We start from the raw sequence: 26723 nt of genomic DNA on the forward strand, positions 1-26723 counted from the left end.
CAAGTGACCCGCACAGGATCCCATAACCAGGGGCTGCAGAGCCTTTGCTCCCACCTCCTCCACTAGCCACCCTGCTCCTCTGTGGGGGGATTGCCAGCCTCCCATCTCTGATTCCTACCTAGCCAGTGCGGCCCATGATACAAGCTCCCGAGTTCCCACCATCATTAAGGCGAAGTTCCAGACTGGCAAGTGAAGCACCTCTGACCCAGTCCCCCAAGTTCGGGAGCACTAGAACCCGGCTCAACTCTGCCCCCCCAAGCCACCACTTGTCTCCGGAGGAGCTTTCTCTCCAACCTCTCCACCAGGTCCCTGGGATCCTCTGAGGAGGCCTCGCGTGGCCGCGGCCTGCGCCCCTCCCCTGCCCCCCACCCCCATCCTCGCACCCCTCCCAAGCCCCGAGAAGTGCCGGGGTCACCCAGGGCCGGAGGGGGCAGTGAGTCTCCCACTCCCAGTTCGAGCGAAGTCCGTCCCCGTCTCTGGGAAGAAAGGGGGCGGACCTGGGGGGTGGAGAAGGCGCTGGGAAGTGGGGGGGACCCAAGAGGTGAGACTGTGCGGGAGCCGGGCCCCCCGAGCCCGCGCGTGCGCCCCATCGGCCCCTCGAACTTGGGGGCGCAGGGCACGGCGCGGGAGCCCGGGCGGGGGGCGCGGACGGGCCGCAGCCCCCCGCGGCCGGCCCTCCCTCCCCGCCCCGGCGGCCCCCCGCTCGCACTCACCCGGACTGGGGCCGCTCTGGAAGTAGAAGATGACCAGGAGCAGGGAGCCCAAGCATGCGGCCAGCACCAGCCGGCGCACCCGGCTCCTCCGCATCCCGGCGCCCCGCTGCCCCCGGCGCCGCCCGCCCCGGAGAGGGGTGCGCCGGCCTAGGCACCCCGGGGGCGGAGCCGCCCGGCCCACAGGCGGAGCCGCCCGCGCCCCGGCCCTGCCCGACCCCCCTCCGCCCGGGGATCTCGGCCAAGGGCGCCTTCGGGGTACCTCCGCGGCCTGGCCGAGCGGCGCGGGGCCCCGATGCGGACTGCGGGCCGGGCTCCCGGGCCCCGATGCGGACTGCCGGCGGGGCCCCCGGGCCCTCCCACCCCAGCCCGCACCCCTCACTGAAAACGTGGGGGCGGGGCGGGGCTCCTTCCTCCTGCACACCTGAACCCCCTCCGGACCCTTAGCACTCGCCCCAGTTGGCTTCACAAGCCCCTTAACTCCCCGCGTGACTTCTGGGCAGAGGGACCCCCGGAATGTTGGGGGGCCTGGGAGCCTAGCGATGCTCCCAGGCGGCTTCGGGATCGGTGGGAATACAGGCAGCACATCCTCCCACCAAGGTGAGCTCGTTGTCAGTGAGGAAAAAGACAAGTGAAGGGACTCGTGCAGCCCAGCTGCTTGGCTGGGGCGGGACTAGAACCCGGGTCTTCTGACCCTGGAGCCTACTCTCGCCACGGCCACGGCCACGGCCACCAAAGAAGGAGATAGGCTTTCTGAAACAAGGGAGAAGGAGAAGGGAGGGCAGGAGGGGGAGGAGGGGGAGGAGGAGGAGGAGGAGGAAGGAGGGAAAGAGCAAGGGGAAGGGGAAGGGGAGGAAGGTGGAGGAAGAAGAGGAAGGAAGAAGAGGAGAAGGGGAAAGGGAGGGGGAAGGGAGGGGGAGGAGGGGGAGGAGGAGGAGGAGGAGAAGGAGGAAGGCAAGGGGAAGGGGAAGGGGAGGAAGGGGGAGAGGAAGAAGAGGAGAAGGGGAGAGGGAGGGGGAGAGGGGGAGGAGGAGGAGGAGGAGGAGGAGGAGGAGGAGGAGGAGGAAGGAGGGGGGGAAAGAGAAGGGGAGAGGGAGGGGAAGGAGGAGGAGGAGGAGGAAGGAGGGAAAGAGAAGGGGAAGAGGAAGGAAGGGGGAGGAGAAGGGAAGAGAGGGAAGGGGGAGGGAGGGGGAGGGGGGGAGGAGGAGGAGGAGGAGGAAGGAAAGGGCAAGGGGAAGGGGAAGGGGAAGGGGAGGAAGGGGAGGAAGAAGAGGAAGGAAGAAGAGGAGAAGGGGAGAGGGAGGGGGAAGGGAGGGGGAGGAGGGGGAGGAGGAGGAGGAGAAGGAGGAAGGAAAGGGGAAGGGAAGGGGAGGAAGGGGGAGGAAGAAGAGGAGAAGGGGAGAGGGAGGGGGAAGGGAGGGGGAGGAGGGGGAGGAGGAGGAAAAAAGAAGAGGAGAAAAGTCATTCATAAAATGGAGTGGAGCCATCCTGCTGAGGAATCTTTGTCATTTCTCGGGCCTGGAAGGAAACAGGGTCATTTATCTCATTCTTTCTCTCATTTCACAAATGAGGAAACAGGCTCCAGGATCATGAGTGCCGTGAATCCACATTATTTGGTCCCACAGGTAACAATCTTTGACTGTTCCACAGTCCTTTTGTCCTTTCAATCCAGATTCTAAGACAAAGACAGGATGAAGTAGATAGACTCCTCGATGTAGCCTGGGAAAGTCACTTCTTTTTAACTGGGGCTCAGCTGCAAACTAAAGAGGCCTGGACCAAGTTAGAGACTGGACTTCTGAGCTCCCTTCTCAGCTTAGATAGTTTTTGGTTTTATGATTGACCTATGTCCTCCTCAGGTTTCCTTTTTTTGGTGACTTATTTTTAGCCTTAAGGCTTGCCCTCAAACTTCCCTTCAATGACCAGCTTGGGATCTTGTCTTATGGTAAATTAATGCTCAATCCACTTTAATTAATCAGATTAATATTTATTTAGATGAACAAAAAAGGAAATGATTGAGTGAGTTGGATTCCTGAGTAATAAAGGAGTGGAAACCAAAGCTAAGCTAAAGGAGGGTTAGGTGGACAAATTTTTCTTCTGATTTTTGGATAGGGACTCTCAGCAGACCCTTGTCAAATAGAATTCTAGAAGTGAAGTAAAAATGGACATCCTAAGGTGTCAGTCTGTGGAAATAGGGCTGAATTTGAAGTCGGATTGCCCCCTGTAGCATGAGGGGTTTAGGGGAAGCACAGTTAGGATGAAAAATACCAGACAGGTTCAATAGATTATTAACTTAATGAGACTCCACAGTATACTGTGATGGTTTTTAAAAATTACTAATGCAATTGGATTACAGTGCTTTCAGAAATGAGGAAATGAGGCTCGCTGTCCTTTCTCCTGGTCAGAGCACAGCTGGAGAATGATATTCATTCTTCAGGTCATTTGGGGAGGGCCCATGCCAAAGTTGCTGAATGTTCACTGGAAGGCCTGGAGAATTCAGAAGAGCCTGAACTCTAAGCTATTAGGAGGTTGAAGGACTAGGGCCTATTGGAGTGGAGAAGAGAAAAGCTAAGGGGGACAGGCTATCAACTCCCCAGCTCTATGTACCTATAAAGCTATCCTATGGGAGGAGGGATTAGACTGTTCTCTAACCCTAGAGAGGAAAATGGCAGTAGGAAGCTGTAAGAGAGACAAATTTTGACTGATGTCAGAAAAAACCCCCAACTTCCTGATTGTTAGAGCTATCAGAAATGGGTTGGGAGGTCCTGCAAGGTAACAGACTTCCCCCTTCACTGGTGACCTTCTAGCAATGCCAATGGGATTCTACCAGAGTAGAGATGGACTTACCTACTAACAAATGAGTATTGAATTAATTAACTAATTAAAGACTATTCCTTACAATAACTCCGTGAAGTCTCATTCTCTTCTTACTAGTCCCTAGCCATGTAATGGATTCAAACATTCAGTTTAGGGCTTAGGCTTCACTGCTTCACTGTTAGAACATCAGTTCCTCCCTTTGACCTGGGACCAGGGGACTTTGTCTTTGGCCCCAAGGACTGTCACCTTGGAGTTTTCACTAAATTTCCCTGAACCCTGGCTAGACTTGAGATTCCATACCTGATCACCTTTGGGGATCTCTGAGCCAGCTTGGCTCCTTGGGTTCCCAAGGGAATCTGTTGTACCCAAGCCATAATTACCTGTTCCTGTCTTCCACCCTTGTCACCACCACTATCTCTGGGTAATCACTCTTAGCAGCCACTTTCCTTTTCACAACTCTGTTGCCATCCCATCCATGCCCCAGGGTTTATTTACATTACTGCACTCTCTAAAACTGTTCTGGTAGAGGGAGCTTTCTCTCTATCTCTGTCTATATTTCTGTGACTGTCTGTCTGTCTGTCTCTCTGTCTGTCTGTCTGTCTGTCTCTCTCATTGGGCAGTTAGGTGGCCTGGGAGTCAGGAGGACAGGAGTTTGAATCCAGTCTCAGACACTTGACTCTTACTATCTGTATGACCTTAGGCAAGTCATTTAACTCTGCCTCAAATCTAGAGCCATCTCCAATCATCCTGATCCATATCTGGCCATTGGACTTAGATGGCTCTGGAGGAGAAAGTGAAGCTGGTGACTTAGCACAGCATCCCCTCACTCAAAACCAATTCATGTGCTTATCATGGCATCACCTCCCTGATGTTGTGGTCTTCTTCGAAAATGAAGAAAACTATTATTCTAAGTATTTCTAAGATACCATGTGGAAGATTGGAGAGAGAGATCCAGCAAGACTTGGGGTTCAGCTTCTAGGTGAGTCAAAGATTAAAGGACAGAACTTGGAGCCTGAAAAAATTGATAATAATAACAAAAACTAATTTTTCTATAGGACTTATGTGTTAGGCACAATGCCAAGCATTTTATAATTATTGTCATTTGGTCTTCATAACTATTACAGAATGATGAACATTGGTTTTTTTTGCAATAAACATTTTAACATTTATTCTCCCCTCACAGCAGAATGACTCTAGGTAAGTTAGCTAACCTTTTTTGTGCCTCAGTTATCCTTATCTTACATAAGTTATCCTTATGTAGGAAGGTTTAAAATGAGATATTTGTAAAGTGCTTTCTAAACTTTAAAGTGCCATATAAATGTGATTATTATTAATAATACATTGAGATTATACAACATAATTATGATGAATAATTATATATGACATATAATATTACTATTAGTATTTTCTGCTTATGACATGTATACATATGAGCATATATATAGTCAATTAGCCTTTTCAATTCCCCAGTTAACTCTCTAGGCTATAAGTTACAGAGGAGTTGCTGATATGCTCACATGAAGGGAATTTCCAACTGAAACGGACTAAAAAGAGAGAAAGAAAACTATTTAGTACCAAACCATTTGCCCTTAAACCTTCTAGTGTTCTCTGTGGAAGGTTTTAGCCTAAAGATCCTGTAGTTGGCATTTCTTGACCTCATAAGGAGAATGACTCTTCCATTCAGAAATGATCCAGAACAAATTTGAAATCTACCTACCTGGGCTCTCTGACTGAGTTCATTGCTCAGGAGGAATTCAATTTGGATGAAAAGCTAGGGCTGATTCAGCAAGAGAAAGGGAGAATTCGCCATCCTGGGTGGTTCTTGGGGATTGGCTTGTTAGAACAAAGAATTTGATGACCTTAAGCAAGTCACTTTTCTTCTGATCTGTAAAATGAGAGGAAGGAGAACTAGAATGTCTCTTGGATCCCTCTTCCTTTGATTTCTTCCTATTAATTCATTAAGCATCTCTATGTAGATGACTCCCAGATCTATATATCTAACAAATATGTCTATATATTTCTCCTGAGTTCTAGTCTCATATCATCAAGTGCCTAGTTCTCCTCCTGGGAGTCCTATAGGTGACCTAAACTCAATACTTAAAAAAGGGAACTCACTCTAACTTCCTCTCTCTAACCAAGCAAGGCACCACTATCTTTAAAGGTACCTAGTTTTGTGATCTTGTCCTTGAATTTTCACTCTCCCTCATTCCCCAGATGTAGTCTATTGGCTAAGCCTTGTTGATTCAATAGCCACAATACCTCTGACCCCTTCCCCCTACCCAAGAAGCCACCACCTTAGTCCAAGCCCTCATTGCCTCTTGACCAGACTATTGCAGTCAGCATCCAATTGACTTCCTTATTTCCAGTCTCCACCCTCTCTTGGTAGTTGCAGATAGATATTCTTCAAGTCGAATTATAACCAAGTCATTCACCTGTTTAAGGATCCAATGAGATAATGTCTATAAAACACTTTGTAAACCTTAACAAATGAAGGAGTTGAATTAGATTTAACTATGGTATCTCCAAGGTGCTATTCTGAGCACAGGGGAATACAAAGGTAAAAATTTCCCCCAAAATAAAAAATCAAAAACCAAAAATCCAAGCCAAAAAACCCTTCTCTATCCTCAAGAAGCTTCCATTCTAATGGTGAGGAGGAAGCAATAATTAACTTAAAAGGAGTTAAGCTAATATACAGCAAACAGGAAGTAATTCAAAGAAGTGGAGACATTTAAGATATTGGGGGAGGGGATGGAAGTGATGGAAAGAACAACAAAGGTCCCCTAGAAGATGTAGCCAAGTCATCTCTAGCCCTGTCATTCTCCCTGTGATTCTATTCCTTTGAACACCAAAGACTGTTTTCTAACTTGGAAATTCTATGACTATTTATCACCATTTGCTACATATTTTTTATACTGTGTTTTCTTGTGGTTACGAGCAGCAAGAATTCTCAGCGAGCTTGTAAAGAAATGACGTCAGGCAGGAGACGCTCCCCTTCTTTACAGATACCCACAAACCTCAGATTCAGGCTTTGTTTTTCTTTAGATTCAGGTTTTTGAAAGGTTTTGAGCTGGAAGGAAACTTTTATCCATGTATTCAACAAGTATTTATGTTTATGGATGCAAAGTCAAAAGACAACAGTCTTTGGCATTGAAGAGTTTATATTCCACTGTGGTGATAAGTAAGATAGCCAGGATTCAAACTCAGGTCATTTGGAGACCAAACTCATTTCTCTTCCCACTCTGTCATACTTCCTTTGTTATTACAGTATGATGAACATTAGTTTTTTGCTATAAATATTTTAATCTTTTTTCTCCCCTTACAGCAGGATGAATAGTTTCCCCATTATAGATTAGATAAACAGAATGTTAGCTCCTGATGACCTTAGGAGATTAGTGTGACAGAATGAAAAGGATGATGGGAGTCCAAAGACCAAGGTCCAAATCTTGTTTCTGCCCCTTTTCTACCCATGTAATGTTGAGCAAGTCACCCTCCTGAGACTCCAATTTCATTACCTATAAAATTAGAATGGGGGTTGGATGAGAAGACCCCTCAACTCATACTCAGTGATCCTATGATCTACATAGATAATCTATTTGAGCAGTTATCCTGAAAGTCAACCCTGTAATGTAATGGGCTGCAGGCTCACTATAGAGGCACCATCATGGAGACAAGCCAAAAGAACCAATGCTTGAACTTTTGAATTGTGGACTGGAGATGAGCTATTAGAGGTGTGGACCCGGGGGTGGGGGGAAGCTGGATTCTGATTGGTGAGATGTTGCCTTTGGTTAAGTGAAAGTGGAAAAGCTCTTTTCTGATTTTGTATTCCTTGGTCTCCTACAGTTAGATACTACAGAGGTTATAGCTTGGAATCAGGAAAGGGCAAACCATAGTATCTTTGGCAAGAAAACCCCCAAATGGGGTCAAGAAGAGTCAGACACAAGGGAACAACAATTTCTTGGTCTATTCTAATCTCTTGCACTTCCCAAATTTCTGATTACTGTTTTGCTAGAAAAATTTGCTGTTTTTGCTAGAATTTTTTGCTAGAAAAATACCATGCCCCTAGATTTAGAGATATTTAAAATTTGATAGATAGAATTTTAACCAGATACCCATTTTAGAGATAGGCAAGGAAAAGAACAAACACTGAACTATATTTTTTTTTTTGTTGTTTTTTCAAAGCAAATGGGGTTAAGTGGCTTGCCCAAGGCCACACAGCTAGGTAATTATCAAGTGTCTGAGACCAGATTTGAACCCAGGTACTCCTGACTCCAGGGCCGGTGCTTTATCCACTGCACCACTTAGCTGCCCCTGAACTATATTCTTTTCCTGTTCCCCCCAAAGTCAGAAATCGCAAATTTCCTTGGAGAGGAGCAGGCCAGATATCTGTTCATACAATAAATGAGTTGAGCCGTCTTTGTAGTATATAGTCCAAGCACACACACACACACACACACACACACACAAACACACACACTCCAGAGATTAACAGAGACCAACAGAGAAGAAATGACTCATGGCCAGATAGTCACAAAACCTCAGAATGGGGCTTTGAACCCATCTTTTGACCAAAAATCTAGTCCTCTTTTGACCACTTATAGCATAGTTAACTTCAAAAATGACTTTGGAAACTTTATTTCTATTTCATTAGACATGTAAAAATAAGGCTAGGATACATACATATAAAATACATATATACATATGTGTATACACATATATGTTTTTTTGTGTGTATTTATGTATATGTGCATTTTATATTCTTGCCCCCAGCTGTTAACAAATATACTAATAATAATAATGAATCTAGGATACATTAATAGAAGTCTAGTTTTCAGGACAAGGGAGATGATCTTACATTTAGAGCTAGGAGGGATTTTAGGGACCCTTTAATTCAATCCCCCCTTTTGCAGACTAGGAAAGGGAGGCTCAAAGAGGCAAAGTCATTTGCTCACAATCACACATCTAGTTAATCCCAGAGGTGAGATTTGAATACAGGTTTTTTCAACTCCAAGTCTAATCCTTTTAGCCACCATATAAGGTTGCCTCTGTGGAGGTTTGAGATGTTTCAGAAACTCCCCGCCACTAAAACCAGAGAATGGAAAACACTAGGGGATTTTTTTTTTGGGGGGGGTTGCCTTTGTTTTGTTTTTACTATCTCTCCAATAACATCATACTGAACTGATTTTTCTCTTTCTGTTTTCTGATGAAGGAGAATATAAGCAAGGGAATTGAAAGTGTAAACAAGGGCTTTCCCTGTGAATCTAGAAGAATGTAAAAGATTATCCTCTTAGAAAAAATCAAAGGCTAAAACCATGGCCACATGCAAAGGTTTGTGATGTTCCACTGCCCTAATACAACCAGAAGCCAATCCCTGCCTTTCTTCATTATAAATATCATGGTTCTGATTATCTACTTGTGCAAAACACCAAACAAAAGAGAACTTTGCTTTATTTCTTTCTGTTTGATTTGCTAAATCATCATTCCCTTCCTCCCACCCTTTCCCTCCTTATCCTCCAAAATCTATGGAAATGGGTAAAGCCAATTATACTATGTAATAGTCTAAGAATTTTACCTCCATCATTAATGAGCACCATCTGGTGGCAACAAATGTGTTTCTACCTGCATAGGGCATGGAATGGATCTGGAATCAGGAAGACCCCCTCTTCCTGAGTTCAAATGTAGCCCCTGACTAGCTGTGTAACTATGAGCAAGTCACTTCACCCAGTTTGCCTCAGTTTCCTCATCTGTAAAATGAGCTGGAGAAGAAATGACAACCACTCTAGTTTTTGCCAAGAAAACCCAAAAAGGGGTCATGAAGAGTTGGATATGAACTGAAAAATAACTGAACAAACAACAGCAACAAGTCCAGCTGTATTAAGGCTAAAATCCATTTTCTATCATGCTACTTTCTGGTCTGATAGCCAAGAAAGAATTAAGACAAAAATTGAGGTTCAGAGGTTGATGAGTGTAATTTAAACAATAATTGAATACAAATTAATGAGAACGGAAATTAATTGTACCTAGGCACTAACATATTTAAACTTTGCTTTGATTTCATATTATTTTCATAAGATGGAAGCTAATATTTATTTTTTATTTTAGATTAATTATATTTATATTTGGTTTAATAAAGCATTGCATTTTGATGGAAGAGGAAAAATGAATATATAAATATATGTATATATACTTGTTTTATGAGTATATATATCTACATACTACATACATATATAATATACATACATACATACATACACACTAAGCTTCCCCTCATCCATTCACAATTATGGTAGATCAGAGAAACTTTGGATGCTATGAGACTGAAAAAGAAAAAAAATAGATATATGTATTGTCCCTTCTGAAAGAATAAATAATTGTACTTTTCAGGAGGTGTTCAGGAACATTGGAAATACATATGGGGATAATGTACGTGGTTACAAGGGAGTGGAGGCTCCTCTGTATATTGTAAGCAGTGTCTCCAGTGAATAGGCCCTTCATGAGGATCTAGGCAGTGACCTAAGAGATATAATGTGGATCACTCTAGAGTAATCTAGAACCCTCAGCACCAAGAAAGTTGAGACATGCAGGAGAAGTCAGAACCTTGGGAGCTCTCAGAAGTCCCATCCATGCTCATGGGCAAAATGGTGCTAGTACAAATGCAAGTCAGGTTCATGTTCTAGTGGCTAGTTACTGTCTACCTATGAAGCATTCATGGGTATGGAGTATGCAGTGAAGGAAAAGCTGAAAGATTCGATTTTTGTTTAATACAACTTATCTGAATGATGGGCAATTTTGCATTCTGGCTCCTATTTCAGGAGAACAGAAGGAGGGGGTATTGGATAACCCAACAGGCTCTTTTGGATCACAAAACCATCCATCTAGTGGAAGTACATTCAACTCACAAGTATATTGCTTAAGAGTGAATAACCCAAATCTTTATTTTAGTTTAGGACAACAAAATTCCAGGAAGAGAGAAGGAATGATGGTGATATCTCATGGTTTGGGAAGAGAGAGGAGGACAGAAAAGGATCAGATAAAGAGGATAGATCACAAGAAAGCTTTGGATGAGGAAGAAGATGAGGTGGGCATATGAGTCCTGATTGTCTGTACCCTAAAGTGATGGTTTTATAGAAAAGAGCTGCACATATATTGTAAGATATCAACCATTAATGACTTCACTATTTTCAGCAATACAATGATCCAAGACAACTCTGAAGGACTTATCAAGAAAAACACTTGGGGCAGCTGGGTGGTGCAGTGGACAGAGCACCAGCCCTGGAGTCAGGAGTACCTGAGTTCAAATTTGGACTCAGGCACTTAATAATTACCTAATTATATAATAATTACCTAATAATAACCCCATTTGCCTTGCAAAATCCTAAAAAAAATGCTTTCCATCCCCAGAGAAAGAACTGATGGCGTCTGATATAGATAGAAGCAAATGTTTTTTACTTTATTTTTCTTGGGATTTTTTGGCCTATGTTTTCTTTTCCAACATGACCAATATGGAAATGTTTTTCATGACTACACATGTAAAACCTATATCAAATTGTTTGCTTTCTCAATGTGGGAGAGAGAAAGAAATTAGAATTCAATATTTTAAAAACTAATATTAAAAATTCTTTTTACATGTACTTGGGGGAAAATAAAATACTAAATAACAAGTAAAAAGAAAGAAGAAGAAAAGAGTTGCATGTAGCATCTGCTCTCCAGGCCCAGGAATTTCCATGAAAATATAGTTCCCTACTTGCCCCAGGCCTTACTAAAGTGAACTCCAATATTATTCCCTTATAGTATACTGAAAATAGGTGGGAGTTGTGCCAGAGGTAAGTAACTCATGTAATGGGAATAGTACTTGATAAATATTCCAAGAGTCCTGTTTTTCAACTTTCTATTACATGGACCTTTTCCTTTTATGTCCTCATTCTCTTCCCAGCTTCTTCTTTCATGTGTTTCTCCTTTTCCTTTTGAATTTTCCTACACCCTGGTTTTATGCCATGTTAACACCTTGTCAGAAATAGGGATTTCATAGACCAATAGTGATACTGGTATTCAAAGACCCATGGAGGTAGGATAGTTCAGTGGGATGGGGGTGTTCTAGAAGCAGGCAAAAGGAGGTCCAGGTGGATAGAAAGTCAACAGGAAGGAGGTCCAGGCTGGATCTTGAGCAAATGTCTGAAGAACACTTTCTGTGTGGTGCGTGTGTGTGTGTGTGTGTGTGTGTGTGTGTGTGTGTGTGTGTTGTATGTGTGTGTAATACAGTTGAGAAGTAGGGGAAAGGACACTTGAATTAATTAGGGAAAAAATCCGTTTGAATCTTAACTCTCATTAAATCTTATTAGCTGTAATCTTGAGCAGGACATTTGACATTTTTGGAGCTATGTCCTCATCTGTATGGGGACAACTGTGCCGCTTACCTCACGGAACTGTCTGGAAGAAACATTTTGTGAACTAACAAAGGTTACAAGTTGAGAGTAGGCAGAAAGTCAGCATTTGAAAGAAGGTAGTGGAGACCTAGACTTGGAGGCTGGGCAAGACTCAAGTCCCTGACCATATGACTGTGAGACAACAAGTCCCAAGACCTCACTAAGCAAGAAGCAAGGAATGGAGACTTTGAGGCACAGATGGAGGGTACAGACCGAATAGGACCACAATGACTGGACCTGGGAATGAGGTAAGTGCCCAGCTACAAGAGGAAGGTACATAGAGTAGGATTAAGGATGTCAAGTTCCTGGTCCATGTCTCCCTATGTTTCTCCACTGCCACCCTGGGGCAGGTGAAGTGCTTCTAAGCTTAGGAACAACACGGCAAGAAACCTGGTACACCATCACCCCAGCTGAGGAGCTTCTTCAAAATCATGAATTTGTTGAAGGTTGGTTTAGTAATCCTCCAGAATCCCCCCTCTACACCTAGCTAGATTAGTCATTTATCAGGTGCTTATTCTGTGTCTTTTGAGCTATTCTGAGGGTCTTAACCTCCCAACAATTTTTTCCTTCCTTTTTGGAAGTGGTCATCCTTGGCCTCTTTGACTCATCTCTCTTACCTAGCCTTAATGACTGAAGACTGGGTATTGCCTCAGTCAAACTGTGACCTGGGAAAGAGCTTAGCTTTAAAAGATCAAGATCTCCCAAATGCATCCAAGGTGATTGCCAGTCCTCCTGATTCATATCCAGATGGTCTGGAGGAGAAAGTGAGACTGGTGACTGAGCACAGCTTCCTCCTCATTCAAATCCAATTCACCTCCTTGTCGTGGCATCACCTCCCTGATGTCGTGGTCTTCTTCAAGAATGAAAGGCAAACAACAGCCTTTGTGTCAGATACTGCTAAGTGCTAGGACATCACAAGTTGTACAGCTCACCTTTCCCCTTCTCAGTCTATTCCTGACCTTCTACCCAACCTCGATACTCCCCAATCAAACCTTTAGTTAGACAAATTTCTACTTGCCCCCTTTTACCTTTTTTTTTGCGATTTAGTCCTTAAGTTCCCTCTCCCAAGGGACTTAACCTCTTCTCTCCCTAAAGAAGAAAAAGTTCTGTTCATATAGGAAAGGATTTCAGGAACCAAGAGGAAGAAGGAATTTATGGCCAAGAGGGCCACCCCAATGCTTCCTTTACCATGAAGATGGCTGCCTAGCTATCTTATTTTAAAAATACATTTAAGTTTATTTTTCCCATTACATGGAAAAAACTAATTTTTAGCATTTGTTTTTTGAAATTTTGAGGACTAATTCTTTCCCTTCCTCCCTCTCCTCCTCCGTCATGTAGAATGCAAGAAATTTTATATAGATTATATAGGGTATACATGGGTAGTTATGCAAAATGTATTTCCATATTAGTCATTTTTGAAAGAAAACACACTAAAAATCCCTAAGAAAAAGTTTTTTTTTTAAATGTATGCTTTGATTTGCATTTAGACTTCATCAATTTTTTCCTCTGGAAATGAATACCATTTTTCTTTCTAAATCCTTTGGAATTGTCCTGGATCACATTCACCATTGATCATCATGCAATATTGCTCTGACTATGTACAGTGTTCTCCTGGTTCAGCTGATGTCACTTTGCATCAGTTCAGGCATGTCTTCCCATGCTTTTCTGAGAACAACATGCTCTCATGAAGGTTGGTTTAGTAAGCCTCCAGAATCTCCTTTCTATACCTAGCTAGATCAATCATTTATCAAGTGCTTATTCTGTGTTTTCTGAGCTACCCTGAGGGTCCTACCCTCCCAACAATTTTCTTATAGTATATCTTCACAATCATATACCAGAACGTGTTCAGCAATATCCCAATTGATAAACATCTCCTCAATTTCCAGTTCTTTGATACCACAAAAAGATCTGCTATAAATATTTTGTATATACAGATCCTTTTCCTTTGATCGCTTTGGTATATAGTAGTATAACTGTGCTCTGTTTTACAGTCTTTTGGACATGGTTCTAAATTGCTTTCTAGGGTAGTGAATGTGCTGACTTGATTTTTTTCACTTTCTCTCCAACATCAGTCATTTTCCTTTTCTGTCATATTCACCAGTCTGATAGGTGGTGATGGTGGAGGGCTATGTCAAAGTGTTATAATTTGCATTTCCTTAATCAATAGTGATTTGGTGCATTTTTTATGACTATAGATAGCTTTGATTACTTTATCTGAAAACTACCTGTTCTTTTCCTTGAACATTTATCATTTAGGGAGTGTCTCTTATTTTTATGAATTTAATTCCGATCTCTGTATATTTGAGAAATGAGACCTTTATCAGAGAAATTTGCTGTATTTTTTATTACTGTGTATTTTCCTCCATTTATTCTCTCTCCTTTTACCCTGTCCATCCTTAAACAAGTTTTGCTTCTATTTACCTCCTCCCCAAATCCTCCCTCCTTTTATGTGAGATAATTTATCTCATTTTTACCTCTTCATTTCTCCAGCTCCCAGTGCATTCATTTCTCACGCATTAATGTTATTTTAAAGATAATCCATCATATTAAACTCATACCCATGCATTCTATGAATATTCCTTCTAATTTCACTAATAACATGAAAGTTCTTAAGATTTTCAAGTATCATCTTCCCACATAAGAATGTAAACAGATTAACCTTATCAAATTCTTTATGATTTCCCTTTCCTATTTATCCTATGATTCTTTTAAGTATTTGAAAGTCAAATTTTCTATTCAACTCTGTTTTTTTCATCAAGAATGCTTGAAAGTCCTTTATTTCATTCCCCCCCCAAAAGATTATGCTCAGTTTTTGCTGGGTGGGTGATTCTTTACCCTCCATAAAATCATTTCCCAAGCCCTCCAATCTTATAATGCATAAACTTGTTAAATCTTGTGTGATCCTGACTGTGGATCCATAATAATTATATTGTTTCTTCATGGATGCTTTTAATATTTTCTCTTTGGCCCAGGAACTCTGGAATTTGGCTATAAAATTCTTGGAAGTTTTCATTTTGGAACCCCTTTTAAGAAGTGATTGGTGGGTTCTTTCCATTTTTATTTTACCCTCTGGTTCTAGGATATCAAGGCAGTTTCCTTGATAATTTCTTGAAAAAATGATGTCTGCTCTTTTTTTGATCATAGCTTTCAGGTAGTCTAGTCTCTATTTTCCAGGTCAATTGGTTTTCCAATGAGACACTTCATATTTTTTCTACTTTTTTATTCTTTTGATTTTGTTTTTATTGTTTCTTGATATCTCCTATAGTCATTAACTTCCCATTGACCAATCCTAATTTTTAAAGAATTTTCTTCAGTGAGTTTTTGTATTTCCTTTTCCATTTGTACAATTATTTGTTTTAAAAGAGTTTTTTTTCCAGTGGATTTTTGTGCTTAAAAGAAAATCCATTTAGTCTGTTTTTTTAAGGTATTATTTTTTCAAGTTTTGTGTGTGTGTGTGTGTGTGTGTATGTGCCTACCTTACCAATTTTCTTCACAATTTTCTTACATCAATCTCATATCTTTTCCCAATTTTTTCTCTCTTTTTGATCTTTTGTTTTTGTGGGGTTTTTTTAGTTTTTTGCAAGGCAAATGGGGTTAAGTGGCTTGCCCAAGGCCACACAACTAGGCATTTATTAAGTGCCTGAGGCTGGATTTGAACTCGGGTACTCCTGACTCCAGGGCTGGTGCTCTATCCAATGTGCCACCTAGCTGCCCCTCTTATTTGATTTTTTAAAAATTGTTCTTTAGTTTTTCCAGGAATTCTTTTTGGACCTGAGACCAATTCACATTATTTTGAGGCTTTGTAGCAGTTTTAACTTTGCTGTCTTTTTCTGAATTTGTATTTTGATCTTCCCTGTTACCATAGTAACTATCCATGGTTAGGTTCTTTTCTCTCTCATTCCTCTAGTCTATTTCTAGTTGTTAACTTTATGTTAAAGTTAGGCTTTACTCCTGGAGTGAGTGGAGGGGGCACTATCCCAAAGTTTAGGTTTTCTGTGCCACTGTTTTTAGAACTAGTTCTGGGAGGTCTGTAAATTTTCAGTTCTTCAAAGGTGACATGATCTAATTTATTTACTAATCTCCTGACCTGTACTCTGGTCTGTGAGCAACCACAAGGGCCTTTTCCTGCTCTGGCATTGTCGTCAATATTCCCCCCCCCCCATAACTGCAAACTCTGGTGTGCTCCTCCTCACCCTAGAACTGTAGCCCCAGACTGCAACCTGTAAGGTTGATGCAACAGAATCGTGCATCCAGTGCCAGCAAAGGGACCCCTGCAATCTTCTTCAGATCAGTTATCCAACCCCTTACCATCTATGAGCTCTCTTGCTCCAGGAACTGATGCTGCTACCTATTCAGTTGCTCCCAAAACCTGCTGCTGTGGGGGCAGTTAGGTGGCGCAGTGGATAGAGCATCAGCCCTGGAATCAGGAGTACCCGAGTTCAAATCTGACCTCAGAGACTTAATAATTGCCTAGCTGTGTGACCTTGGGCAAGTCACTTAACCCCATTGCCTTAAATAAATGAAAAAAAACCCTGTTGTTGACTTGAGGAACCCAGATTCGACTACTGGACTGTGTTCCCTCTCACCCTTGTGCGACAGATTTTTCCTTCCAACCTTTTAAGGTATCTTGGGCTAGAAAATTGTTTCATTCCATCCTTTTGTGGGTTCTGCCACACCAGAATTCATTTTGAGGTGTTTAAATTTGAATGGAGAATAATTTGTGAGAACCCAGGCAAGTCCCTGCCTTTTCTCCACCATCTTGACTCTGCCTGATGACTTTTTAGATAGAAAACTGTCCCTATTGATCAGTTTTTCTGATTTTTTCTCCAAACTCTTACTCTTTCCCATCTTTCCTCTTGTCTTAGACACCATTGTCCTCCCAGTCATCCAGCTAGCTTGAAATCCTAGTGCCATCCTCAACCTGCAGTCACCCCACATATCCAATTGGTCATTAAATCATCATCTCCTGCATAAATCTCTTCTCCAATCACATGGATGCCATTCTTGTACAAGTCCTCATCGCCTCCTGCTTGGATTATAATAGCCTTCTAACAGGGTCATCTGCTTCCAGTTTCTTCCCACTGCAAGCCAGCCTCCACCCCCACCTTTCCATTCTTCTTATATATAACTCCCCTCCATGCTCTTAACCTCTAGCAACACTGGCTGTTTTGCTTTTGCTACCATGTCACTCCATTTCTTCACTCTATATTTGCACTAAATGTCTCCCATGCCTGGGATGCCCTTTTTCTTCATATCTGACTCCTAGCTTCTTTCCAGTCCCAGATCAATCTTAAGAGGTCTTCCCAGAGATTCACCTCCCCCAGTTCTTTCTCTTTGAGTTTCTCTCCCATTTATATTATATATATTTTCTGTGTAAATATGTTGTCTCCTCCACTGCAACATGAACTCCTTACAAGAATTACATTTTTGCCTTTGTCTTCCACTCACCTTTGGGACTGGGATTCAGTTATTCAGTTGCCTTAGATCAGACAGTCTTAACCTGGGGGGCGGGCAGGGAGAAGCATAAGCTTGCTTTTTAAATATTGTGGTTACTGCGTTTCAATCCAATGTTTCCTTTGTTATCCTTTGCATTTTATTCATTTAAAATCATGCTTCTGAAAAGGGGATCATAGGCATCACTAGACTGCCCAAAGGTCCATGACACAGAAAAGGTCAGGCTCATCCCAAGCTGCTTCTCAAGGCATTCTACTTTTTTCACTTTTCCAGATGTTTCCTTTTCTGTAAAATAGGGATAAAAAGTTTTCCGAGCTTATCAAAGCTGTGGGATCAAATGTGATCATGAATATGGAAGTACTGTTTTTTTTTTAAAGAAAAGTTCAAAGATCTTCTGCTGTTGTTTTTATAACCCGAGCTCTCTCTCTCTGTCCCACCCACTGTCAGGACATAAAAGACAAACGACAATAAATTCTACATAATTTACTTCTGCACTTTTCCAAACATGGAGTTTCCTAACAGGGTTTTGGGGGGAAACTTGAATAAGTTGGAACAAGGAGAGATATTGTGCCTGTGGTTGGGCCCAGGAGCCTGGCTGTGCTCCCCTTTGCAAGGGTTTTTGCCTTGGGGTCAGGACAGATGCAGAGGGATAAATAGCAGCTCTGAGGTTCTTCAAGTTGGACATTGTCATTGAGAGGAGGAGCCAGGATATCTGACCAGAGCAGCAACCCTCTCATCTGATTGGCTTCCAAAGACTTCCATGACACCATTCACATTGGGAAGACTATGGCACATGGGCACCTACATGTATATACAAGCCATGCTCTGGGCTGCTGCCAGGTAAGAATGCCTGAGGTTATATGAAATAATCTTGGCAGGGAGGGTTATGAGAACAGGCTCCAAAATCCTTTTGGTCTGACTTCTGGGACACTTTCAGGACTCTGAAGGCTACAAAGACAAGAGAATAATGTGTCTTCAGCTTTCTTGCCTTAGTTCTAGGGATTTTCCATGTTGGGATTTTCCAGCTTTGTCTTAAGAAAGAAGGATTCCAAGAGGAAGCAAAGGGACAGGAAACTGGTCCCCAGCAGATCCCCTGTCCCAGTGAGGTAGGGGATGCAGCAGCTGTCAGGATCCTGGGACCAGCGCCATGCCAGCCTCACCATTACCTCTGCTATGTAAAGTAGGATCAGAACCTAGAGAAGGAAACAAAGGCAGAGGAATCATTGACCAATCTGAATGAAAGCCAAGGTCATTACGGCCAGGAGCAAAGAGGCAGGAAAGAATATAGTCTTGAAGCCCACGAGACCAATGAATCCAAACAACAGCTAAGACTGATAATGACTTTTTAGAATTCTTAGACTTTTTTGAGTCATATTAGCAGCTAAACAACAGCTAAACGTAGTATAGGATAGGATAGTGTAGGATAGGCCAGGGGTTCCTTGCCTCTTAAGTCATGGTCCCTAGGTGGTTCAGTAGATGGAGCCCTGGCATCAGGAGGAACTGAGTTCAAATGTGACCTCAGACACTTGGACAAGCCACATAACTCCATTGCCTTGCAAAAACCAAAAAAAATAGCTAAGGTTGGTATGTATCAGGGTTCCTATCCTTTTTTGAGTTATCAAAACCATTAGCAACTTCACAAAACCTATGAACTTTTTCTTAGAATAATGTTCTGAAATGTATAAAATAAAACACAATGTGCCTGACTTCTAGGTTCTTAATAAATGTTTGTTGACTTGACAAAGGAAGCAAATTATATTTAATAGCTATAAAACATGACACCCCCCTTCCCCAAGTTCACAGACCTTAGTATACAGATCTTGCCCTAGATACAGGTGCATTTCAAGTAATCACCATTTTCTACCACTTTGCCAATCGCAGAAGTCCTGCCTCCATAATTACATTACATTCATTCTAGATATACTTATATTTGCACATACTATCTCCCTGAATAGAATGTAAATTCCTTGAGAACAAAACTTGTTTTGCTTTGGGAAGGGAGGCCTTCATATTCCCAGATGCCTAGCACGTAGCAGTTGACTGATACTGTCAGAAGATATAAGAAATTCTTTTAAATTTTCCTTTTATTTCTCTCATTATTTCTCTCCCTTTTTCAACTATTTTCTTCCCACCCAATTAGATGATCAGTTCAAATTTTTCCCTTTTCCATATCCTTCTCAGCCTATTATTTTAAGTAGCTTTCTTTTCCTGTGCTCTTTTCCAAGAGGTTTTCCCTTGCTTTGTCTTCTCCATGATTTTTCTTCCCTTCCGGTTTATTGTGAATTTCACTCATGCTACATGAGCCATATCCTTCCTCATTCATTCTTCATTTCTCTGGGTTTTGTAAGCTTCTGAATTACCAGGATTGAACTTGCTTCTCTTTTCCATTTCTGGTTTATTGCCTTTGTACCTCTTACTCTTCTCTAATTTGTGTTGCTCCTCGGTCTTAGACATATCAGTTTACTAAGTTTGGCAGCACTGTGATGTAGTGAGAGTTAATAATAAGGTCTGGCTCAACCCTCTACTTTTTTCCAATATCAGTTTATAAATGATATTCCAAAAGAAGAAGAGTTTCAGTCTTGCTGTCAATGAGTTACATCCATGAAACAAGTTAGCTTCTGAATAAGAAGGGACCATAGAGCATTGAATGTTAAAACCAGAAGGAGAATATTAGACTTGGAAAGACCTGAGAAACAATCCAGTTCAGCTCCCTCATTTTACAGAAGAAATTGAGACAGGGAAAGTGACCCTCTCGTGTTTACAATGTGGTAAGTGGCAAAGGAGGAATTAGAACCCAGACCAACTGACCCCCCAATGCAGTGGTTTTCCTATTGCCTCTATCCTTTTCAATGCCTACACAGTATACACTCACTGTCTGTTGGATGAATATGACAGGATTTAATTGAGGCCTTGGGTTGTTCTCTTTCCCCTGTAACATATCTTAATTATCCACATTTCTAAAATATGCAGTTAGTTACATAGTGAGTGTTAGACACACACACACACACACACACACACACACACACACACTTTTTGATTCATTGATAGAATAAATTTTCTAGGAATTCAAGGTTAGGAATGGTGGGGTTGAGTCTAAATGTTATAGAAAGTCAGAGAAGGAAAAGATCATCATGGTGTGGAGTAATCATGGAAGACCTAGAAAAGTGAGACTTGATCTGGATAAAAAGAATGAGCAGGGGCTGGGGGTGGGGAGCTTTCTAACTGGAGAAAGAATCTAAGAAAAAGGACAGAGATGGGGATGTGGGGATGAGCATGGGAGGTGGAGGGGGGGAGAGATGGGACAACTTAGAGACCTCAGAAAAACATGATCTGAGAAAAGGGTCCTTTTGGGAAAGAACTTATGCCTTGGTTATGTTGATTGCAGTCCATTAATCTTCCAAGTATATTTAAAAAGATCAGCACTTTAAGGATGGAAGGATTCTTCCATCTGAAAGAGGAGTAAACTGAGCTCAGAAAGTAGAATATTACACAGGTAGAAAGCGGCAGAGATGAACTTAACATTCAGTTAATCCAGGGATCTCTCCACTATAATCACTATATTAGGGCCTTCTATGTGACTTTTGGAGCATCACTATGAGTGGCTCATATTAACAGATATCTAAACCACCTGTCCTCCCAGTATTGGAATTTCCTCTATCAGAAAAGATCACCCAGCAAGTGTCTAACCCCTTTCAATGATGGGGAGCTTCCTCCCTTCCATTCAGGTCACTCAATTGCTGGACAGTTCCCCCCGGGACTCCTTCCTTCTTGTCCACCTCCCAAGAACTGAGGAACACAGATTTAGAGCTGGAAGGGTCCTAAAAACTATCTAGTCTAACAATCTCATTTACAGGCAAGGAAACTGAGGTCTAGTGGGGAGGAGGTGAAGTAACTTTGCCTAGCTCACATAGATAGTGACAGGCAGGATTGGAACACAGAGCCTTCAGTTATAAGTCCAGGGATCTCACTGGTGCTGAGCACAACAGAAATCACATGGAACAAATCCACTTTTTCCACATTCCTTCAGAAAGCTGAAGACTACGATCATGAATAATAATAATTCCCTTCTAGGGTCACATCCCTTGTAACTTTAGCCATTAAAATCGATAAAGCTCCCCTCGGCAACAACTGCATTTCATGATGGCATTTTTCATGTTTGGTGGGGTGGTTGCTTGCCGCTTTGGAGAACTCACTGGGTGTTCCTGGGACTCTCAGAGGAATGCTATTTGTAGCTAGGGGGGTCAGGAGGGTGGGGTGGGGATGCCTCCAGTCAGGAGTGGAGTCAATGGGTCCTGGCAAAATGGAGCTGTGGTCACAAGTGATCCACATTTTCCATGATTATGAGCAGAGGGGAAGGTTCCTAGAGGGAAGAAAGGCAGCTGTTCTCCATAATTCTGATTTACTTAAATCTGGTTAAGCAACATTCAATGCAGGAGAGGGTTCATTGGGTTATTTTCCTCTGATTCCATTAGCTTTGCATGAAAAATGTATAATAACTGGGACTCTTTTGCCCCAGAGGGACAGTGACCTGGAATCCTGATTTGATTGGCTGGTCTCCTCACACTCTATTTTCATTCTGGCCTCCTGGCTTTTGCTCATGCTAATTCATTACTTCTCTTGGAATTCCTTCCCTGTGTCTTCTTACCCATTCTTATAGGCTCAGCTGAAGCCCTAACTCCTCCACAAAACATTCTTAGACTGCCTTAGCAGTCTCTTCCTCTGAGAGTCTGCATCACATAATTCAGCAATCATCATTTTTTTTTAAAAAAGGTGTATGCTTTGTGTCTTAAATTGTAAGTTCTGCTTCATTCATACTGATTTTTTTTTTCTGCAGGAGTCATCATTTTTGGCTGAGGATGGAGAGCTGGGAGGGCCCTTTGGAGAAGAGGTATTTGAATTCATCCTTGAAAGAGAGGCGGTGATGAGGCTGAAAGAGATGAAGGGAAAAGATGGAGAGGAGAGAAGGGGAAGGAGAGGGAGAGTGATGTGCTTAGATGGGGGCAGCTACTGGCAGCACAGTGGCTAAAGCATCCAACCTGGAATCAGAAAGCCCTGAATTCAAATCTGCCCTCAGAGCCTAGTTGTGTGACCCTGTGTGAATCCTGTTTGCCTCTGTTTCCTCATCTGCAAATTGAGCTAGAGAAAGAATAGCAAACCACTCTAAAAATTTGCCAAGAAAACCCCAAATAGGCTTGTGAAGATAAAAAGACTGATAAAAATTGCTGAACAATACAGTATGAGAGGAAATGTGGTTTTGTGGTTAGAAGGGCAGCTTTAGACTGGCATCTGGGTTCAAATGCTACCTCTGACACATCCTGGCTGAGTCACTGAACTTCTGGCAATTGTCAAAGACTATAGCTTATATTGATGGAAGGCATTACATAGCAGGCATCCACTATCCTGATGAAGTCACAGGTGGCCCATTGTAGAAGGTGGTAATCCTATCTGGGGAATAGTTAGTAAAGAGCCTAAACCTCAGAAGGGGTTAGCTGCAAAATTCAAAAGCATGTGCTTAGTAAGAGGAGGCAAGGAGGATTTTAGCCATCCACAAGTCATTCTAAGTGTTTACTCTATAGGTGTGTCATGCTAAGTTCTGGAGGTACACAGAAAAGCAAGTCCCATCCCTGCCCTCAAGGAGCATCCAGTTTAATGAAACCAGAGGCTGACTACTCTGCAGCCCACAGTAGACACTGGGTTATTCCTTCCTTTTCTCTGACAATATTCCTCTTCTTGACAGAGACTTAGAATGAATTCATTTTTTCCTTCAAGTTGCATGTCATAGATTCGCATGGAGCTTGCTGGCTGCTCCGATCCTTAGTCCTTTTTTTCCCCCAAAGTCTTATTTTCTAGTCACCCCCCACCCAAGTCCTTACCTGGATCATTGAAGCAAACAGATAAAGGACCACGAACAGTGTGCTTATCTTGATGTCTATATCCTCTATCAGATGAATGATGAAGAGAAATATTAGATGGCCAGGGAGCACCAGGATCAACAGGACTCGAGAAGACACAGAGTTGATTTCTGTAAGGAACAGAAGATAGAAGGATTGGGTTTGAAGCTGGATTAAAGAGCTATCTATTTGGGTGATGAGTCCTATGATAGATCCAAGCATGGTTAACTCTAGATGACATAAGGTTAGGAAGGGAAGCTTCTAACACCAGAGTGTTAGAAAAAACGAATTCATTTCAAGACTCCATTTGTGGCCATGGTAAGCCAGAATAGAAAAATGTACTTTCTGATGGAATGTTGGGAAGTCTGAGCTCTTGTTAGGGCTGTGTGATGCTGGGCAAGGCTCCTTTTGGGGATTTTGCCTGGTCATCTTCCAACTTTATGGGGAAGGCAGCACTTGAAGCCAGCCACCACCATTACCACGGTCACCAGCACCGGGTCAGAGCACATTCAGGAAATGAGAAGGGGAGTAGAGTTTTGGTAGGAATGGGGGGCTTGGTGCTTCTGTCCAGGCCTAAATTCCTACATTTTCCCCAATTCTACATCTACCCATGAAGAAGTGTGATTTGCTGGGTCCAGAAGACTGGACTCAGAGAGGGGAAGACCTAGAATCCCACCTTGGACAGCTGAGCTCTGTGACCCTAGGTAAGTCACACTGAGACTCAGTTTTTTCATCTGTAATAGAAGGGTTGAACCCAATGTCTTAGGTCCCTTCTAGCTCTTTATCTATGAATCTGTTTTTTAATCTAATCTCTTTCCCCTTCAGGAAAAAGGTATGATACAGAAGAAGGAGGGCATGATTGAAAATTTGTCCACCAGAGAGTTCAATTCAGCCAAATGCTTAGTCTCTTCGCATCTTTGGCCAAGATGCAATTTATTTTCAAACTCAAATATGAATGATCTATTTTATTCTTTTTCCTCCAAAATGACATTTATGGGAGGATAGAAGAACATAGCTAGCATTGAAATGGTGTCAAATAGGGGTAACAAAGTCTTTGGCAATAACAAGAGTCAAAGTTGGCTGACCTAACAACTTTACTGTATATGACTACACCTGCCATGAAAGTCATATACTGGTGCCTTGTCCCTTTAAAACCAATGATTTACCCATGTAATGATCTCCCTGGACACACCTGGAGAGCAGAAAATGGAACATGGATTGGGGCAGACACTCTTCATACTGTTCGGCAGGACTCCAGGGGTGCTCCAAGAATATAGGTAGGTAGAGATCCGGCTGGCCTGAATAGACACCAGGTTACCACCAACACCTAGATGACAAAAAAGTCTTGACTCTGTCTCTCTCTTTGGTTCTCTTTCTAGCTCTCTTTCTGTGTCTTTTTGTTTGTGACACACACACACACACACACACAACTATAGCTATCTAAACCTTACCCATCATTCAAGGTGTAGCTCAAGGCTTCCCTAAGTGCTTTAGCCAACTGAAGGCTCACTCCTTTGTATGTTCTGGTTTGTCTGGATCACCAGTTTTGGCTCTTAGGATATATAGTCTCACATTTGAGCTAATTATTTCATATATATACTTTAATTTTCCCAAACAGATTGTGAGCTCCATGAGAGCAATTAAGGTTACTTTAATTTCCTTTGTATGCAGCTAGATGGTGCCAGAGTGTACAGAGCCCAGGCCCTGGAGTCAGAAGGACCTGAGTTCAAATTTGACCTCAGATACCTACTACCTGTGTAACCCTGGCAAGTCATTGTACCCTATTTTCTTCAGTTTCTTCAAATGAAAAATGTACTGGAGAAGGAAATAGCAAATCACTCCTGTATCTCTGTCAAGAAAAGCCCAAATGGGGTCAGGAAGAATCGAACATGACTGAAAGCAATTGAAAAACAATATATTTCCTTGGTATCCCTTTAGAAAAAAATGAATTCACTTCAAGACTCCATTTGTGGCCACAGTAAGCCAGAATAGAAAAATGTACTTTCTGATGGAATGTTGGGAAGTCTGAGCTCTTGTTAGGGCTATGTGATCCTGGGCAAGGCTCCTTTTGGGGATTTTGCCTGGTTCCCTTCCAACTTTAGGTGGAAGGCAATACTTGAAGCCAGCCACCACCATTACCATGGTCACCAGCCTTGATATCTCTAGTAAGAGTCTAATAAATCCGCTAAGTGGTACAGTGAATTAGAGCATCAGCCCTGGAGTCAGGAGGACTTGAGTTACTTGATACTTACTAGCTGTGTAACCTTGGGCAAGTCACTTAATCCCATTACCCCACCTCCCAAAATGCCCATTAAATGGATGAATCTATTTCAGTTCAGAGAGTACTTATTGAATCTTTATTATGGGTCAAACACTGTGCTGGCTTGGGCAAATACAGAGCAAAAGAAGAAATAGTTGTTCTTGGGGAACTTATATTTAGCTGGGAGGAAACAACATGCCGGCAGTTGAGGACAAAGTAATTTGGGGAGCACTAAGATTGGGTGGGGATCAGGAAAAACTTCTTTGTAGGAGGTGATATTTAAGTTAAATCCTAAGAGTAGTAGAGATTTTAAGGGATAAGGAAAGGGTGAAACAGGCAGGGGGGAGGACAGCCTTGTGCAAAGGCACCAGGGTGGGAGATTTTTGGAATTTGCAATCTGGTAAATCAGTTGGAATGGAATGAAGAGCATATGGGGTAGAGGATGTCAGGAAACTCAGTTTGGAAAGAAACTGGAGCCAGATGGTGATTTCCAAATCTATGAGTGATACTGAGGAAAGACTTGAATCAGTAAGAATAAAATGTAGATTCCCACTGAATTCTGTCCTTCTGGTTAGTGGGAGAACTGAGGTGCCATGTAAGTGTAATTCAGTTAGGTCATTTTAAAGATGTATCACTAAAAAGGACAAGGTTCTAAGGAATGCTTCCATTCACATGGGGTATTCTCATCCAACAAGGGTGGTGGCTAGGAACAAGTAGGGACTCTTTGTTTAAATCAAACCCCTGCCCAAGCAGCCCATGTAAAGTTTGTAGAACCAGAGGTCCAAAAAAGCTCCAGGTGATCAGTCAAATGGTCCGTCAGGATCCTACTAGATGTGAATAGATTTTGCTAATTCCATAAGGAAAATTTAGAATCCTCTAAGACAGTGGTATCAAAGAGATCTCTACCCAGATAATGGTAGAGAACCACAAATTATCTTTGTTCTATTATATTTTTATTTCTTTGGTTAAACATTTCCCAATTATACTTTAATCTGGTTTGGCAGCATTTTCCAGCTCCTAGTTTGATATGCTCCCATTAATATGGCATTTATATCTAACATCACACTTTGGCTAAGGTCCCTAAACTCCTTCCCTGAGGATTAGTTCTTCTTATGGGGAGCCCCAGAAAATCACTGAAAGATGGAGCTAGGGAGAAAGTCTCTGATATCAACCA

The 26723-nt window shown here is 42.3% G+C and overlaps 2 protein-coding genes and 1 long non-coding RNA gene across 4 annotated transcripts in view; 1 reads left to right on the top strand and 2 right to left on the bottom strand.

The window, feature by feature from the left end:
* Positions 1 to 816, bottom strand: part of CHST13 (carbohydrate sulfotransferase 13) — a 55560-nt gene extending 54744 nt beyond the window's left edge. Inside the window, exon 1 of the mRNA XM_074198446.1 lies at positions 714 to 816. Coding sequence (XP_074054547.1) covers positions 714 to 807 — 94 coding nt within the window. The 5' untranslated portion in view covers positions 808 to 816. The remainder of the gene's footprint in view (positions 1 to 713) is intronic.
* Positions 817 to 1114: 298 nt separating this feature from the next.
* Positions 1115 to 24864, top strand: LOC141496198 (uncharacterized). The gene is made up of 3 exons (XR_012470975.1): positions 1115 to 1310; positions 10464 to 10599; positions 22233 to 24864. It is a non-coding gene; the product is annotated as an uncharacterized LOC141496198 (long non-coding RNA).
* Positions 17867 to 26723, bottom strand: part of SLC41A3 (solute carrier family 41 member 3) — a 62052-nt gene continuing 53195 nt past the window's right edge. For both annotated transcript variants that reach the window (XM_074198447.1, XM_074198448.1), the window contains 3 exons: positions 24482 to 24616; positions 23272 to 23420; positions 17867 to 18591 (listed from right to left, as the gene is read on the bottom strand). In XM_074198447.1, coding sequence (XP_074054548.1) covers positions 18394 to 18591; positions 23272 to 23420; positions 24482 to 24616 — 482 coding nt within the window. In that variant the 3' untranslated portion in view covers positions 17867 to 18393. The remainder of the gene's footprint in view (positions 18592 to 23271; positions 23421 to 24481; positions 24617 to 26723) is intronic.

This window comes from Macrotis lagotis, chromosome 8 (genome assembly GCF_037893015.1).
Source record: "Macrotis lagotis isolate mMagLag1 chromosome 8, bilby.v1.9.chrom.fasta, whole genome shotgun sequence".
Lineage (NCBI taxonomy): Eukaryota > Metazoa > Chordata > Mammalia > Peramelemorphia > Peramelidae > Macrotis > Macrotis lagotis.